At 38.1% G+C, this 17013-nt stretch overlaps 1 gene segment (V, D, J or C); it reads left to right on the plus strand.

The window, feature by feature from the left end:
- Positions 1-2189: 2189 nt before the first annotated feature.
- On the plus strand, positions 2190-5134 carry LOC138804224 (immunoglobulin kappa variable 2-30-like). The segment is given in 3 exon segments: positions 2190-2253; positions 2618-2914; positions 4919-5134. Coding segments are annotated over 3 exon segments (465 nt in total).
- Positions 5135-17013: the final 11879 nt, after the last annotated feature.

Raw genomic sequence — 17013 nt, forward strand, 5'->3', positions numbered from 1 at the left:
GCTTCTTTGCCAAAGTTTTGAATCAGCTTGAGTACTTTGGTAGTGGAGTCTATGGGATTCTTTAAATACAAGATCATGTCATCTGCAAATAGGGAGAGTTTTATTTCTTCTTTCCCTATTTGGATCCCCTTTATATTTGAATCTTGTCTTATTGCTGTAGCTAGGCATTCTAATACTAGATTGAAGAGAAGTGGAGAGAATGGACATCCTTGTCTTGTTCCTGAGTTAAGAGGAAATGGCTTTAGTTTTTCATGATTAAATATTATGCTGGCTGTAGGTTTGTCATATACAGCCTTTATTGTATTTAGGAATGTTCCATGAGTTCCTAATTTTTCCAAAACCTTCATCATAAAGAGGTGTTGGATCTTGTTGAATGCTTTTTCTGCATCTATTGAGATAACCATGTGGTTCTTATACTTGGTCCTTTTGATGTGATGAATAATATTAATTGATTTGCATATATTGAACCAGCTTTGCATCCCTGAAATGAATCCTGTTTGATCGTGGTGTATGATTTTTTGGATGAATTGTTGAAGTCGGTTGGCCAAAATTTTGTTGGGAAGTTTTGCATCAATGTTCATCAAAGAAATGGGTCTATAGTTCTCTTTCTTTGATGAGTCCCTGCCTGGTTTTGGGATGAGGGTTATGATGGCTTCATAGAGTGTGTTCGGTAATGAACTTTCTCTTTCAATTTATGAGTACATTTCTTATCAAGCATTGTTGCCTCCTCCTTTGTTTCTCCTTCTGATCATTTCCCATCTACCCACACCATTCCCTGTCCCCCTGAAGTTTCCCAACTAACCCCACACACACCGGCCAAAGATGTAAAATTCATTTTTCACCATAATGTCTTGTACCTTTCATTTTTGTGTTGGGTCCACCTGTTTCCCTATTTAAACAATATGTTTTTTCCCCTTAACTTCCACAAATTATATCAACATCAAATACAGTGAAAACAGGGGTTATCCCGTGGTGGAGGGACATACAAAGCAACAACGAAATCATCATATAAGTATGTTAGAAACAACCACGAGAAAGAAAAAAAAAACATTTGAATCCTACCTTATGGTTCATTTCACCTAACATCAACTTATCTGACCATTTCTGCTTGTCTCAGACATATACTAGTTATTGCAAATAATGGAAACCATTGGACCTATTTTTCTTTGAGCCTGGCTTATTTCACTTAATATAATTTTTCCAAGTCTTTCCATTCTTTCTGTTGGAGGCATAGAATTCCATTGTGTATATAACCACATTTTCTTGATCCATTCATCTTTTGAGGGGCATCTGGGTTGGTTCAATATCTTAGCTATGGTAAATAATGCTGCAATAAACATAGTTGTGCTGGTAGCTTTATTATAGTCTTGTTTGTGATCATTTGAGTAAATGCCCAAAAGTGGCATTGCTGGGTCATAGGGGAGCTTTATGTGGAATCTTTTGAGAAACCTCCATACTACTTTCCAAAGTGGTTGAACAAGTTTATACTCCCACCAACAGAGCATTAATGTTCCCTTCTGTCCACATACCCTCCATCATCTGTTGTTATTAGAGTTCTTGCCTCTTCAGTAAATGGTGCTGGCAAAATTGCTTAATCACTTGTAGAAAACCAAGGCTAGATCCGTATATATCACCCTGCAACAAAGCAACTCCAAATGGATCAAAGACCTCAAAGTCAAAGCAGACACCCTGAAAACATTACAGAATGGAATCAGAGAAACCCTAGTTCTCCTAGGTACAGGCTGAAATTTTTTTCAAAGAGACCCAGAAACACAACAAATCAAAGAAAGTTTGAACAAATAGGACTGCACAAAACTGAAGAGCTTCTCCATGGCAAAGGACATAGCTAGCAAGATCAATAGAAAGCCCACAGATTGGGAGAAGATCTTCACGAGCAATGCAATGGATTAGGGTCTCATATCTAAAATATACTTAGAACTTGAAAAATAAAATGCCCCAACAACAAATTCTCAAAGAAACAACTGCCCAAGAAATAAGAGGGCTAAAGACTTAAAAGAACGTTCTCTGAAGAGGAAAGAAGGATGGCCCATTGACACTGTTCCTTTTTCTTTTCTTACACTGTTGCACCCACCTGGCTATTTGCATATTGCTCCCTAAGAAGGACCTTCCTTTCTAAGTCTGAAATAAAGGCTCAGCTATGATCTTGCTTTGACCTGTCTAGACTCCTCATTCCACTCCTAAAAATGAAGTCCTTGTCTCAGCTGCTATGGCTGTTAATGCTCTGGATCTCTGGTAAGGGCAAAGGGAAGTGAGGAATTAGAGAGGGTGGGAGGTTAGCTCTCATGGACCAGTGGTAATTTATCCATGTGTTAAATGTTCATGGTAGGGCAATGAGGTTTAGGTCTGAGAGAGTGAGAAACAGTCCAGAAAGAGCAAGAACCTGTGCTTGAGTGAAGACTGCTAGGTGGGAATACTGCTCAACTCCTAGAGACACTTTTGTGCTGCAAGGATATTACTTTTTATACTTAGTATTTTAAATTAAAAATTAAATCATGAATATGAAAAAGAGGAAACATATATTTAAATAAAAGTAATTCATGCATGGCTCTCTATGTTTATATATAACCTTGCTCTCTCTGCCTTATTCTAATTCCAGGATCCAGTGGAGATGTTGTGATGACCCAGACTCCAAGGTCCATGCCTGTCACCCTGGGAGAGCCAGCCTCCATCTCCTGCAGGTCTAGTCAGAGCCTTCTGCATAGCAATGGAAACACCTATTTGCATTGGTTCCTACAGAAACCAGGCCAGTCTCCACATCGCCTGATCTATTTAGTTTCCAAACGAGATTCTGGGGTCCCAGACAGATTCAGTGGCAGTGGGTCAGGCACAGATTTCACACTGACAATCAGCAGGGTGGAGGCTGAGGATGTTGGAGTTTATTACTGTTTTCAAGGTAAACATACTCCTCCCACAGTGATACAGCCTTGAACAAAAACCTCCCATCTGGCTGGGTGAACTGCCCTCACCCAGCTGCTGGCTGGTCTGGGGAGCAGCCCAGCAGATTGTGTGAGTCTGCCTAGGAGGAAGATATTGAGGTCAATATAAGAGTGACTCTGAGTAGAGATGAAGAGTTTATGACAATACAACAAAATGCAATCTGTAACAACCAGAATAATTACCTGAATATAAAGACCAGAAGAACAATTAGGTATTTATTGAAAATTCAATTTTTTCTTCAGTAATATTATAGCCAACCTTTACTCTAAAAACCAAGTGTCTTCTGTGATGATTATTCTCTCTGTGATGAAATTTATAATACTACCTTTCAGTACACGTAGACTACATCTTTTGATATGCTTTCTGTTCAGAACCTGGAATCCCAGTTGTGCCTTTTCTAGCTTCTGCTCTGTGTGTTCATCAAACCCTGCCTGACCATCAAGCCATCACCAGAGTTTGATCAGTGTCTTTCGGCTGGATCAATCTGGGGAATATACAAAATTGCACAAAGCAGAGTAATGTCTGCCTTCTATGTCCTGGGGCTCTGGCTCTACTTAAGAGAATGGTGTGTGGTGAAACCCTGTAAAATGGTTCATAGGTCCCAGAAGTCTGAGACTGAACTCTTTTTCAATGAGAGCTATATTCACAATCTTACCTGGTCAACCTCTGTGGCTTTATATATAAAAAAAAAAACATTTCAGGAGGGCATCATTAATCTTGTTTGCCTTGTATCCACTTCTATCACCTTAGACACCTGGAACTATGACATCTCACAGGCTAGGACTTGGGGAATTCACAAGTCTCCACCAGTGCCCAGTGTGCATCTGCTTCAGATTCTATAAATTGTTTTGCCATGATGCTTTCCAATCCATCTGGGAAAAAGTGGCATGAAGTTGGAAATGCTCTGATTTCATCAAGGTATCATTCATAGAAGAAGTGTAGGTCTGGAATGTATATGAACTTATGGAATAACTTTAAGTTACTTATGGAACATCTTAACAGGAACAATTAATGCAATGTTTATCCACAATTGTAGCATTTTGTGGAAGACCAGCCAGAAATGTCAGAGTTGGATCTCAGTTCTCCTCTCTACTCAGGCATTTTAACAGAAGTTCCCATCAGATTTCTAATTCTCACCTGGGCTCCTCATTGTCTCCTCACAAGTCTGGGAGTCATCAGAAAAGAAAAATAAAGTTTCACTGGGACTCCAGCATACTGCTATTGCTGTATGATTGACAAGTCAGCTGTTATTATTACTTCCTATCTAAGAGTTGTGACTGGAGCTCACGTGGAGTTATTTCTAGATATTATTATTGAGTCTATTATCATATCAAGAAAAATTCATTGTAATAATTGTAATTACAAAATGAGAAATTACATTAAATATTTGTTGTCAACATTTAACACTGGAATACCTTTCTAGAAAAGCACATACACAGGCAAACACACATATGGAATATAATGGAGTCAGATGTGTTACCTAAATATATATAATTAAGCATTTCTACTCATTCTTTTTCTGAAACCAGAAATATTCTTATCATCCCTGAGCACTGGTTACAAATGCAAAATAGCTGATTCACATTTCTTCAAGGAATGATGCTCTGTGTTTCAACAAGTTAACAGGTTTCCATGGGATGTTTTGGAATCTAAGCTTTAGGAGATTTTTACTTCAACGAAGACCTGTTAAGAAAAAAATGGTAGCAACACAACTACATCTTTGTCTAATTAACTGAAACTAATTTTTATTCTTGGATGCCAAACTGCAAATTCATGATTATTTCTCAGTTATATGATCCAATCCTTTGAAAGTATAATGGAATAAATGTTTATTAGCAATTTGATAAAAATTCATGGTCCTGTTCAGGGGATATTTGGACATAAATTTGTTACAATAGATTCACCAGAACAGAATGTATATAATTCTAAGTGGTCACTTCCTCTTATGTCTCTGTTCCAGATCAAACAATTGCACACAATGGAGACAAGACCAGGGACCTGCAACAAAATGAAGAAGCTGAGCCCTGCCTGGATTGGGCACATCAGTGCAAGTGTGAATTTGTCTTTGCACTAACATAAATGATTTGTGTTATGAGCACCTAGATTTAGAGGAGTTTGTTACACTTTATTATTGTTGAAATGATGACTGGTTTTATATGAAACATGAACACATAGAGAGGATGCATTTTTATGAGAACTGATTACATAATATATTTATAAAATAAATATAAAGTGATAGAAAACAGAGACAAATATGACATTATGTAAATAAAAGTAATGCAGTTGCATCTACCATAGAACCTTCTGAAAAGAAACAATTAATTTGCAATTGACACATAAACATCAATCAATATCAGAGGAATTAGAAATGGGCTTACGTATATGAAATTACTGATAGATATTCACATGTATGCATTAATGGAAAAAACATACTTAGACACACATAATGTATAAAAACTTATATAATACAGGCTGAACCATTGTAATAATGAGATGTGCAAGACACTATCTTTCAAACAAACTTTACAACTTGTGGGGGAGGGAGGAGTTGGGAGGTGAGGAGGGAAAGGATAGGAGCAAAACAAAGGACGAGGTAACAATGCATGAAAGGAAATGTACTCATTACCTTATTCATGTAGCTGTATCCCTCTATACAGTATTTGTACAATGAAAATATAAAACATACCGAATACATATAAAATATGTAAAAATTTATGAATCCTCAGTTGTCTACAGCTCTCAACTATTTCCTCCTGTATATCTGGGGATGGATATGACTGAGTCATCTTAGGCCCTAGAATCCTATGTGAGGCCCTCATTTAGCATATCCTCAGGAAACCAGAGAGGGAAAAGCATTGTGGGAAATACACTTCCTGTAGAAACTGTATAATAGAAGTTGAGAGCTGGCCACCCTTTGTGGTCATATGACCCAAAACTCAAGGATTTGATCAAGATTTCATTACCCAAAACATTTCCATATTGAATCTAAGTATCATCAACATATTGCAAGCAACACTGGAAAGTTTCATTAAGTCACAGGTCAATGGAAAATGAAGTTTTTACATGAAATATGTAAGAATCTCTTCATAAACAAACCAAAATCTTTCTTAACAATATAAAAAGTAAACAAATAAATAGGGATGCAGTATTATTTCTTTCTCTTCAGAGTTTGTACAGAATTCAGCATCAACAACATCACGAAGACCATGTGACAAAGGCAAAATTATAAACCATCTCAGATCTACTGAATGTGAATATTCAGTTCAGCAAGATAACAAGTGTTCCTTGTTAGGTCTAAGAAGCCTTGTGCAAGCCAGGGGCTGGTGGCTCACAACTGTAACTACAGCTACTCAGGAGACTGACATTTGAAGATTGTGGTTCAAAGCCAACCCAGACAGGAAAGAAAGACTCTTATTTCTAATTGTCCAAAAAGATCTGGGAATAGAGCTCTGACTCATGTGGTAGAGCACTAGTCTTGAGTATACATAGTGCAAGGAAAGTGCCGAGGCCCTGCATTCCAGCATGAGGACTGGCAGAAAAAAAATCAGCTGTGTTTACAGGATAAGTATCAAGGGTAAAAGATTCTCCTTACTTCTTTATTAGCCACATATGTCTATTTAACCCACATGTTAAACACACACATATGTGCATCTGTATATACATGCTTGTGTACACACACATACACATGCCTTCATTAGCTCATTCCCAGTTTTTATAACAAAGTACCTATGCACTATACAAAGAACAGTTTTGTTTAATATATACTTTTAGAGTTAGAAAGTCCTAGGTGCAGTGTCCTTATTTGTCTGTTCTCAGGTAAGGGATGTCATGTCTGTATCAGGATATGATGTGTTATTAGAAAGCCACATGTTGAAGAGGCTGATTATTTGGTTGTCTTCACATCATAGCAATTGACTCTTAAGAGATCTGATTTACTCCTTTAACCTTCCCAAAGGCAGCACCTCCAGTGATCTAAGTACTTTCCACAACTCACTGACATTTGAGGTCTTCTACCTCTTAGCATAAAAATACAAGGGTCCACTGAGAAAAATCCTTTTTACACAGACTTTGTAGAAAAGGCACAGTGAAATGTTAGTAGTGCCTGTTCATATGCTAATACACTTGTATTAACAGACAATTAGATTGGAAATGTGTGAAGTTACTGTCTTCAAAGAAAGATTAATGCACTTAATACTTGCCAGTATCATAATGATTCATTCACTTCTACAGCTTGAGTAGTCACTGGATTGGGAAATTTTTACATTTATAAATGTCATCATAACATTAGGATCTGAATGCTCATGGTTCTTCAGCGTTAGCTCAGCGATAATATGGGGATCATCTTAGTGTTCTGCAGGGCAGCCACACAGAAGCCCTGTCAGCACCAGGGAATTCTGCACATGAAAATGTATGGCATTAGTTTAAGAAGCTGGTCTTTCTTTTTGTGTTTTTTTCTGTGCTACTGAGGATTGAACTCAAGATTTCATAAATACTCTTCTATTGCTGTAATATATCCGTATCTTTTTGCTTAAGGATATTTATTGCAAGTAGGGTTTTGGGGTTCTGCTTGTCTGGGTTACAAGCCCAGACAGCAGTTCAGTTACTAACGATTTCTTCAGTTTGACACTAAAAGAGATGGGTAACATAGTAATGCACATGTTTATAGAGCAGAGTAATCTGAGTAGACTTCAGTTTGTAGGATAAAGAATATCTCAGTTTCGGAATGGGAACAATTTGAAAGGACAGAAACATGAATGTCATCCAAAGGTGTAGGAGACTTCTAGCTCAGACGCGTGGAATGATCACAAAGCTGTTCATGAATCTGTGTCCTTTCAGAAGACAGAGAGCCAAAGTCTGATGTTAACTGTCCTAAATCCTGGTTATGAAAAAGTGCATTCAAGAGTGGAGAGCAACAAATGGCTTAGGTGGAGGTGATAGCAGATACCCAGTAGATAGACTGTACTTTGCAGAACATGACAATATATTTCACAAAGAATATTTCCACATATGTCTTCATCATTCATTGAAATATTTTAGGCTTCTCTCTATTCATCTATCTATCTCTCCATCTATCTTCAGTCTTAAGTCTCGTTCTATTTCTGAGTAATTGGGTAATTCTCTTCATGATCACTAAACAATAAAGTTTGTTAAAAAAAAGAAACAAGCTAATGAGTCAGGGAATCTGGTAAAAAAATAATTACTTATATATCTCTGGAACTATCTTTTCCTGGAAGATTGGCTTAGTTAAAAAGCTAGCCAAAAAGTATTTCATGACCAACATGGATATCACAATTCACTCATATCACGGGACATAAATTCATTTAGTTCACTGGACCCAAGAGAATACCATCCCATGCTAGCACATTTGTATTATTCTGGCTGGGTTGACCTTAATGTATCCTGCGCACATTAAGGACAACCTGTCTGAGCTAAGATACTAAAATCTGCAGCCTTATAGCTGTGCACCACACTTCTAGTCCCTGCAATTTACCCGTGCCCAGAGCCCAGCCCACTGCTTTTAGGATGCCATAATAGTCTGTTCACATTCTGGTCAGGACTCAGTCCCAGTCAGCATACCGCATGGACATGAGGGCCCCTGCTTAGCTCCTGGGATTTCTGCTGCTCTGGCTTCCAGGTAAGGAAAAACAATCCCTTGATTTACTTAACACAATATTGTAAACCATATTTTAACAATAGTTCTTCAAGGAAGTCTTTTAATAAATTAATGTACTATTTTTAATTTTATTTTATTGTAAAGATGCTATACAGAGGGGTTACAGTTACGTGAGCAAGGCAATGAGTACATTACTTTTTGAGCATTGTTAGCCCTTCCCTTGTTTTTGTCCCACTATCCCTTCCCTCACTCACTTCCCACACTCCTCCCCCTCCTCCCCACCCCTGCACTCCTTGCCAGAAGTTGTAAAGTTCATTTCCAATATACCGTGTAAAGTTCATTTCCAATATACCATCCTGTGGGTATCATTGTTGCAATGTTGCAATATGTCAGCATTTTGTTATTCCCCTTTCCCTCCCCAGATTAGACAAATGTGTAATCAAGATGCAGGGTACTAAAATCAAGTACAGTGTCAACAAGTTTTGTGATTTCAATGTTAGGTGACAGATGTGACACCCAACTGACGCAGTCTCTGTCACTCTCTGTGTCTCTAGGAGACAGAGTCACCATCACCTCTAGGGCTAGTCACAATATTAGCAGTTACTTACACTGGTATCAACAGGAAGCAGGAACAATCTCCAAGCTCCTTTGATATAGAGCATTCAGTTTGCAATCTGGGGTCCCATCAAAGTGAGGGGCAGTTGATCTGGGACAGAGTTCACTTTTACCATAAACAGCCTGCAGCCTAAAGATGTTACAACTTATTTCTGTATGCAATATGCAGTGACTCTCCCACAGTGATACAAGTCATAACATAAACCTCCCAGGGAAACACAAGTGTAAGGCTGGCTGCCCCAGCTGCTCATATTTGTGCCTACATCTGATGACAGTGGTACTCATTTGAAACTTTTGGTTGAAAAAAAATCAGGGACCATCCTTTCCAGCTTACTTATCTTCTTCTGCCCCACCAGCACAGATCTGACAATGCACATGCTGTCTTATTAAAGAGACACATCTATACTTACAAGGATCTGAGCTGTGATATTCAATTGGGTTCACAAAGTAAACAAGAAGATAAAATTATACAAAAAAGATTTTCAAAAGAAAAGCTGTAGATTTTATAGCTCATCTTGTTCTGGTCCAGAAATAGGCATGTGGATGTAGAGGATACCTGATATTCCTACCAATCTCTTCCACTTACAGTTCTTTGCTTTCTGGAAAGGGTGAAAAACAATACAATGGAGAACACAGTATCTATTGAACAATTAGTGGTAAAACAAATAATTTCTATAGGCAAAAGCCTAGATAGAATTGGATCCATGCTACACAGCATTTAGGAAAATTAACACAAACTATTCTGAAAATGCAAGTATAAGAAGTAAAATTAAAATTCTTAGCAGGCGCACCAGCTGTCCAGATTTGTAACTATGCCTAAGCACCATTTCTTAGTTGTCAGAGTTGGGAGGGGGGAGGAGTTGGAGAGGTGGGAAGGGAAAGGATGGTAGGCCTTAAACAAAGGAGGAGATAACAATGCTTAATAGGAAATGTACTTATTACCTTACTCGTGCAACTGTAACTCCTCTGTACAGTATTTTACAATAAAAACATATTTTTAAAAAATCAAACAAAAAATTCTTGAGTGTAAACAAGGAGGATTTTCTTAGTATTTTAGAGAGATTCCCATTTTGGTTTACACATTCACAGATCCTGGTATGTACATCTAGTTACTGGTAATATTTATCAATCTATTATTTCCCAGTGTTATCAGTCTTAAAGTAACTAGAAAAGGCACACAGTATTCATGTGTAGGTTCTTAGTGGCTGGTATTCCACTCCTTATACTTGGATCTACATGGAAGTGGCCTTGACAAGTGTCTGGGTTTTCATTCTCATCCACGGATAGAACTCTCATCTCTAAAAAGTTGGATCCTCCAGTATAGGCACCAGATGGAGACAGGTCTCTGTTTGTTTAGAACCCCATTAATGTAATATAGATCTCGAGACTTTGCAAGATTATAGTCTAGACAAACTAGAGCATATGCAACTGTATGATATAAATGAGATAAAGATGTCTATTAATGCTTCATGTCATTTATTCAAACCACACATTTCTTTACCGTTTTCTTTAAAGGCAGATTTGTATTGCCAAATTTAATTTTACATATCCGTTATTTCAAATTTCCACAAAGTGGCACTGATTTTGACCACTAAAGAAGTAGATAGAGTGTGGGCTGCAGAAAACTCCATCCACAACATCAAGCAATCAGGAAAGATAAACCCAGGTCATGGAAATTCCTAACCACACTGGCCTTGTGTATCTCTGACCTAGAGACTCCCTGTGTGTCTCAGAGTGAAGTCTTCTAGACTGACTAGCCCTTCTTTGTTCCCTGTCATCTCAGCTTCTAGACAGTCTCCTGTTGTGAGGGGCTTCATACTGCAAATGTCAGTCATCCCCAAAATAAAACTGCCACTTGCTCCTGGTCCTTGAGATCAGATCATTTTTATGTAATCATATCACAATACTCTTATAGATTCACACTTCCTAGGCCCAAATTATGTATTCCTGCTTGTTGGACACAAACAATTCACTCTGAAGAGCTTCTGGCCTGACATCGGGATAATACACCTGGTTCTAATGTATGAATCCAGACTAAGAGCATCAGGCAAAGGAGCCTGAATGGCAGAATACAAAGTGCCCTTTTATAAGTCCTTCCTCCTTTGATTGCCTCAGGTCTTTATTAAAGACATTTAGGAGCCTGAATCCCACCAGGGCACAATGGACACTCCTCTATGATCCTTACTCTTTTCCTTTTCAGCATGTGGTCACCAAATTTGGTGATGTTGTTACAGCCACAGTATTATGTATTAGCATAGGAGAGTGACAGTTTAAGTCATGTTGGCATAGTCTGCTTTAGTTCTATAGATAGTATATGAAAACTGAAATGGCTCTTTTCATTTTCTGTGTGATGATACCGGTACTTGTATTCAGAGCCTGGGAGCAATCCCTGAGAATTTTTGGCTCAAGGCTCTACCACTTGAGCCACAGCTCTACTTTTGGAATTTTTAATAGTTAACTGGAGTTGGCTTTGAACTGTGATCCTCAGATCTGGACCTCTTGAGTAAGTAGCTTGTATTGCAGAGTGAGCCACTGGCACCTGGCTGAAATGGCTTGTTTTTGCTAAAGAAGAATTTTGGTGAATATTTATATTTTCTGAACATTTCAGGGACATATATTATGACAGAAAACAATAACAAAACAATAACAATGATATTATCTATAGTGTTAAGCACTTATTTCCACAAAACATAGAAATACATTCTCTAGTACAAACATCTTTAAAGTATGCTTTGTACCCATTATATTTTCCATCAGTAAGTGAGGTCATGACATATTTCATATTGTTACTCATTTTCCACAATTCAAATTTGGTATTGAGTAATAGGCATTAGTGTTATTCTTAATTTAACATTTCTTCACATTATTTTCTTTTTCTTTTTTTTGTTGGGTCCAGTCATGGGGCCTGAACTCTGGGCCTGGGCGCTGTCCCTCAGCTCTTCAGCTCAAGGCTAGCGCTCTACCACTTGAGCCACAGCCCCAATTCTGGCTTTTTTTCTTTTTGCTTATGTGGTGCTGAGGAATCGAACCCAGGGCCTCAGGCATGCAAGGCAAGTGCTCTACCACTGAGCCACCTTCCCAGGCCCTTCACAATTATTTTCTAAGCAAGCAGTTGTATTTAAAATGGATTCATGAGTTGATTTTATTTTTGAGTGTATCTGTGTACTTTTCTTTTCCAAGTCCTTATGTCCTCAACTCCTTTTACTGGAATGAGACTTAGATTTAATCATTTATAGAATGATAACCAGTTTCTAGTTTGTTATGCTAAGTGACAAAAAATTAAATACACAAATCATAAAAATTATACTAAAGGAAACAGTAAAAACTTTGTGGAGATATGAAACATTTGCTCTAATTTTATCTGCTCATCATGATTTATTGGCTTTTACAGAGATTATTGCCCAGAATTTTGCCATATATGGCCCAAATAATTTTATGCAAATAACTCTTGTTAGTTTGTTAAAATAGCTTATTTTGCTAAATTTCCTAGAAAAGATATCAAGGTTAGAGTTCGCAGAACCTTACCTAGAATTAGATTAGTTTTTGGTATTTCTTTTAAATTAAGAACGATTGAGAAGGATATATTGTCTTGCTATTTGGTTATTTGTAAGTACTGGGGTTGAGCATAGGAAATTACATTTGCTTAAATGGTCCTTGATTACGTGAGCCATACACTCAACAATATTTTTAGTGGTCACTTTCGAGATAGGCTTTGTGACCATATTTTTCTTCGATTGTCCTGCAACCAGAATCTTTAGGATCCCAGCTTCCTAAATAGCTAGGACTACAAACCTGATCTCTGCCTCCCAGCATCAATTATGATTCCTACTATTCTAGCATTTGTTTTCAGTTGTGTGAGCATCATTCTAAAGTAAACTGAGGTAGGCAGTATTTTTCCAAAAGCGGATTTTTCTGGTCTCAAATGCTTTAGTGAGAAATGGAGCACAATCAAGTTGTTTCCATGTTTAAATGATTCATGATGTGAAATTATCACAATAGTAACAGTTATCATCATTAAATGAAGGGCCAATAAAATGTCAGCCTTACAAGCTAATTGTAAACAGGAATGTGACCAGCCTGGCTTGGACCCAAGGATACTATGTAAATCATCAAATGATTCAAAAGAAAAGGGCATGTGTGCTACATCTTTGAAAGGGAGACAAAAATGGAGTTTTTCCATGAAATGTCATTGAGGGCTTGTGAAAGATCAAGATGACAACTTTAAGTGCATGATTCTCAGGAATATTCACCAAAAAATTTTAGCAAATACTTTAAATATGCATTAAACTCTTTCAACAAGTCACTACGTGAAACATAAGTTGATTGGTACCAGAATACATAATTACAAAGATAACTGAGGCATTTCCTCTTCTGTTACCTCATGCAATAGATCTAAGTCATTGGCCAGTACGAGAACAGGTGCAGCCCCTCTTTTAAGTTTTAAACCTGTCTGTAATCACCATCAGAAACAGCATGATGATGACATGATACTGGGCCTCCGAACTGAGAAAGATGGCACAATAGAAAAGGGGCAGCAGGAGATCCAGAGCTCAGCACCTGCTTCTGAATCCTGAGATCCCTTAACAAGGCTTTTTAATTTAGTTCAGAACAGGCAAAGTAAATTGTTTTTAATGTACTTACAACATACTATATGATTTTTTTTGTTTCTCTTGTATGTTCTTGCCCCATGGTAAAATCTCTGTTTCACTGTATTTTATTCCGGTGCCCTACATCTTGTACATACATTTTTCTCATTTGGGGAGGGGAAGGGAAATAACAAAATGCTGAAATAGGGATACAGCTGACCCACTGTAACAATGAGATGTACAAGAACGAACTTTACAACTTCGGGTGGGGAGGGAGGAGTTGGGGAAGTGGGACAGGCAGAGATGGTAGGGGAAACACAAAGGAGGAGGTAAAAATGCTGGATAGGAAATGTACTCATTATATTACTCATGTAACTGTAACCCTTCTGTATAGTATCTTTACAATAAAAAACATAATTTAAAAAGGACATAAGTAGGGATACAGGTTGACCTATTGTAACAATGAGATGTACAAGACACTATGTTACTTTACCACTTAGGGGAGGGCGGGGGCAGGAGTTAAGGAGGTGGGAAAGGAAGGGATGGTGGGGAAAAACAAAGGAGGAGGCAACAATGCTCCATAGGAAATGTACTCATTATCTTGCTCATATAACTGTAACCCCTCTGTACAGTATGCTTACAATAAAAAACGTACAAAAAGAAAAAGAAGTATAGACAAAGTGACTACAGGTAGGTGCAGAGACTAGGGTATCCATATCTTTGAAATTAACAGCATTAACATGAAGCATAGTTTGCACACAAGTGATAAATGCCTCCCTTAGAAGCAGAGGGAAGCAATAAACACTCTTTTTTGGGGGGCGGGTCTGGTTGGGGGGCCTGAACTCTGGGCCTGGGCACTGTGCTTCAGCTCTTCAGCTCAAGGCTAGCGCTCTACCACTTGAGCCACAGTGCCTCTTCCGGCTTTTTTTTTCTGCTTATGTGGTGCTGAGGAAACGAACCCAGGGCCTCAGGCATGCAAGGCAAGCGCTCTACCACTGAGCCACCTTCCCAGCCCACATAAGTTTTATGGTGAACATACTGTACAGAGGGGTTACAGTCACATGAGCAAGGTAATCAGTACATTTCTTTTCAGGCATTGTTGCCTCCTCCTTTGTTTTTCCCCTACTCCCTTCCCTCCCACCTCTTCAACTACCCTCCCCCTTTCTACTCCCCCCCTCCTATATAGTAAAGTTTGTTTTTCAATGTAGTGCCTTGTACATCTCATTGTTTCAATGGGTAAACCTGTATTCCTATTTAAACACTTTGTTTTTTCCCTTCCCCTCCTCAAATTATACCAACATCAAATACAATGAAAACAGGGGTTATACCATTGGGGAGGAACATGCAAAGGTACAAAAAAAAAATCCAACTTGGGGCTGGGAAGGTGGCTCAGTGGTAGAGCACTTGCCTTGCATGCATGAGGCCCTGGGTTCGATTCCTCAGCACCACATAAGCAAAAAAAAAAAAAAAAAAAAAAAAAATGCCGGAAGTGGCGCTGTGCCTCAAGTGGTAGAGCTCTAGCCTTGAGCTGAAGAGCTGAGGGACAGTGCCCAGGCCCAGAATTCAGGCCCCACGACCGGACTCCCCCCCAAAAAAATCCAACTTTAACATAGACTTTTTTTTTCATCTCTAAGGTCTTAAATGTCTAAGCAGCTCACACTTAAGGGAGAAAATTGAACCTCTGTTTAGCCTTGACAGTTTTACCTTTCCTAGGCACAACTCTCAACCTTCTGAATGCAGTCAGAGATGGCTTTCCAATCTCTTAACCTTTTCTAGGTCTCACAGCTCAACTCCAGAGTTCATTACATTGTGAAAACAAGCTGATGATAAACATTGGAACAGACAGGGAACCAATAAGACAACCCCTAAGATGGAAGCTCTTGAACCCAAGAAGAGACATAGCCAAGACAGCCGCCAGTCATTAATAATTTTTAACTTGTTTAATTCCATTTTGAGCTGCTCTAACTCGTTCTGAATTTTTTGAGAATTGTTAGTTATATTAAAGCAATATAACCCTTCAAATTCTTGTTTTTCATCAGCAAATAATCTCTGGAAGCTCATTTTTGTCAAATATTTGATATTAACTCCATTATTTCCTGATTTATTTCTTCCAGAATTATGGCCCTAACATTTGTTGTCTTGTTGAAAAGACAAGCTAGCTGACACCTACTCCACACCTACTCCACAAGTTTAGGGTCAGGTAAAATAAATGCTGTAGCTACAAATCTATCATCAGTACTTAATAGTATAAGGTTATCATCACAATTTTCTGGAGATCATGTTTCATTCATCCCTTATTCTGGTGAGTCAAATTATTAAGTAATAGAGGTACATCCTCCCAATGTAACACAGTCCTGAATAATTTCTCTTCAGAACACGAGATGTTTTTCTTCCACAAACAAAAGACCAACCAATTCCAAGTAATTTTCCTTTAGACAAAGCAAGTATTGCTACAAAACAGTTACTAAGATAGTCCACAAAAATGAAACATAAACATTTTTGATGAACTATAAATTCAAGGTCCATACTTAACTCATTCTCTATGATTTCATCTTTTTGCTGACTAATTTTATCCTAGGTTATAAATTTGTCCCCTTCTAAGTTGACAGCAGTTCCGACTAAATTTTGCAATAGGATATTTTGTACAGAAGGGCTTTCCTCAATAAAAAGGAAGCTTTAATCATGGTATTAATGGCCAATTGAAGCCTTATGTTAGAAGAACTGTAAATTCTGTTTCAGGAGCTAAATATACAGTAACATTTTTTTCTATAAGGGCACTGTCTTGGGGGTAACCTTTCTGTATTTTGGAACTTAAACCAATCAGATACATTATCCAGGGACTCTCAAGTTTTTTCTGACTAAATAGTTCTACTCTACCTTTATATCAATGGACAGGTCCCACTTCTGAATTGTTACATATCACAGTATAAGTTAAGTATAATATTGACCCAGCATTGGAACCCTCCCGGCAGAGGCTTGCACTCTGCAAGAGGCACTCACATTATGAATAAGTGCTGCTTCCATTACAAACAAAGACATGGCATTAATTTCCTGTCCATTGTCCTGTAAGCATCTCTTAGCTTCTTGAGAAAGCTTCTTCATCTGTTCAGAGATGGGAATAGTTGCTGTTCTGGTTTGCACTGTTTATCCAGTGCCTGCAGTCATCTTCATCCTCCTGAAGGATTCATCCAGTGGTTCCTTGGTATTAGATGATCTTTTCTTCATTCCTGGGTTTTAGTT

The sequence above is a fragment of the Dipodomys merriami genome, unplaced genomic scaffold (assembly GCF_024711535.1).
Source record: "Dipodomys merriami isolate MVZ:Mamm:240054 unplaced genomic scaffold, mDipMer1.0.p SCAF_36, whole genome shotgun sequence".
Classification (NCBI taxonomy): Eukaryota; Metazoa; Chordata; class Mammalia; order Rodentia; family Heteromyidae; genus Dipodomys; species Dipodomys merriami.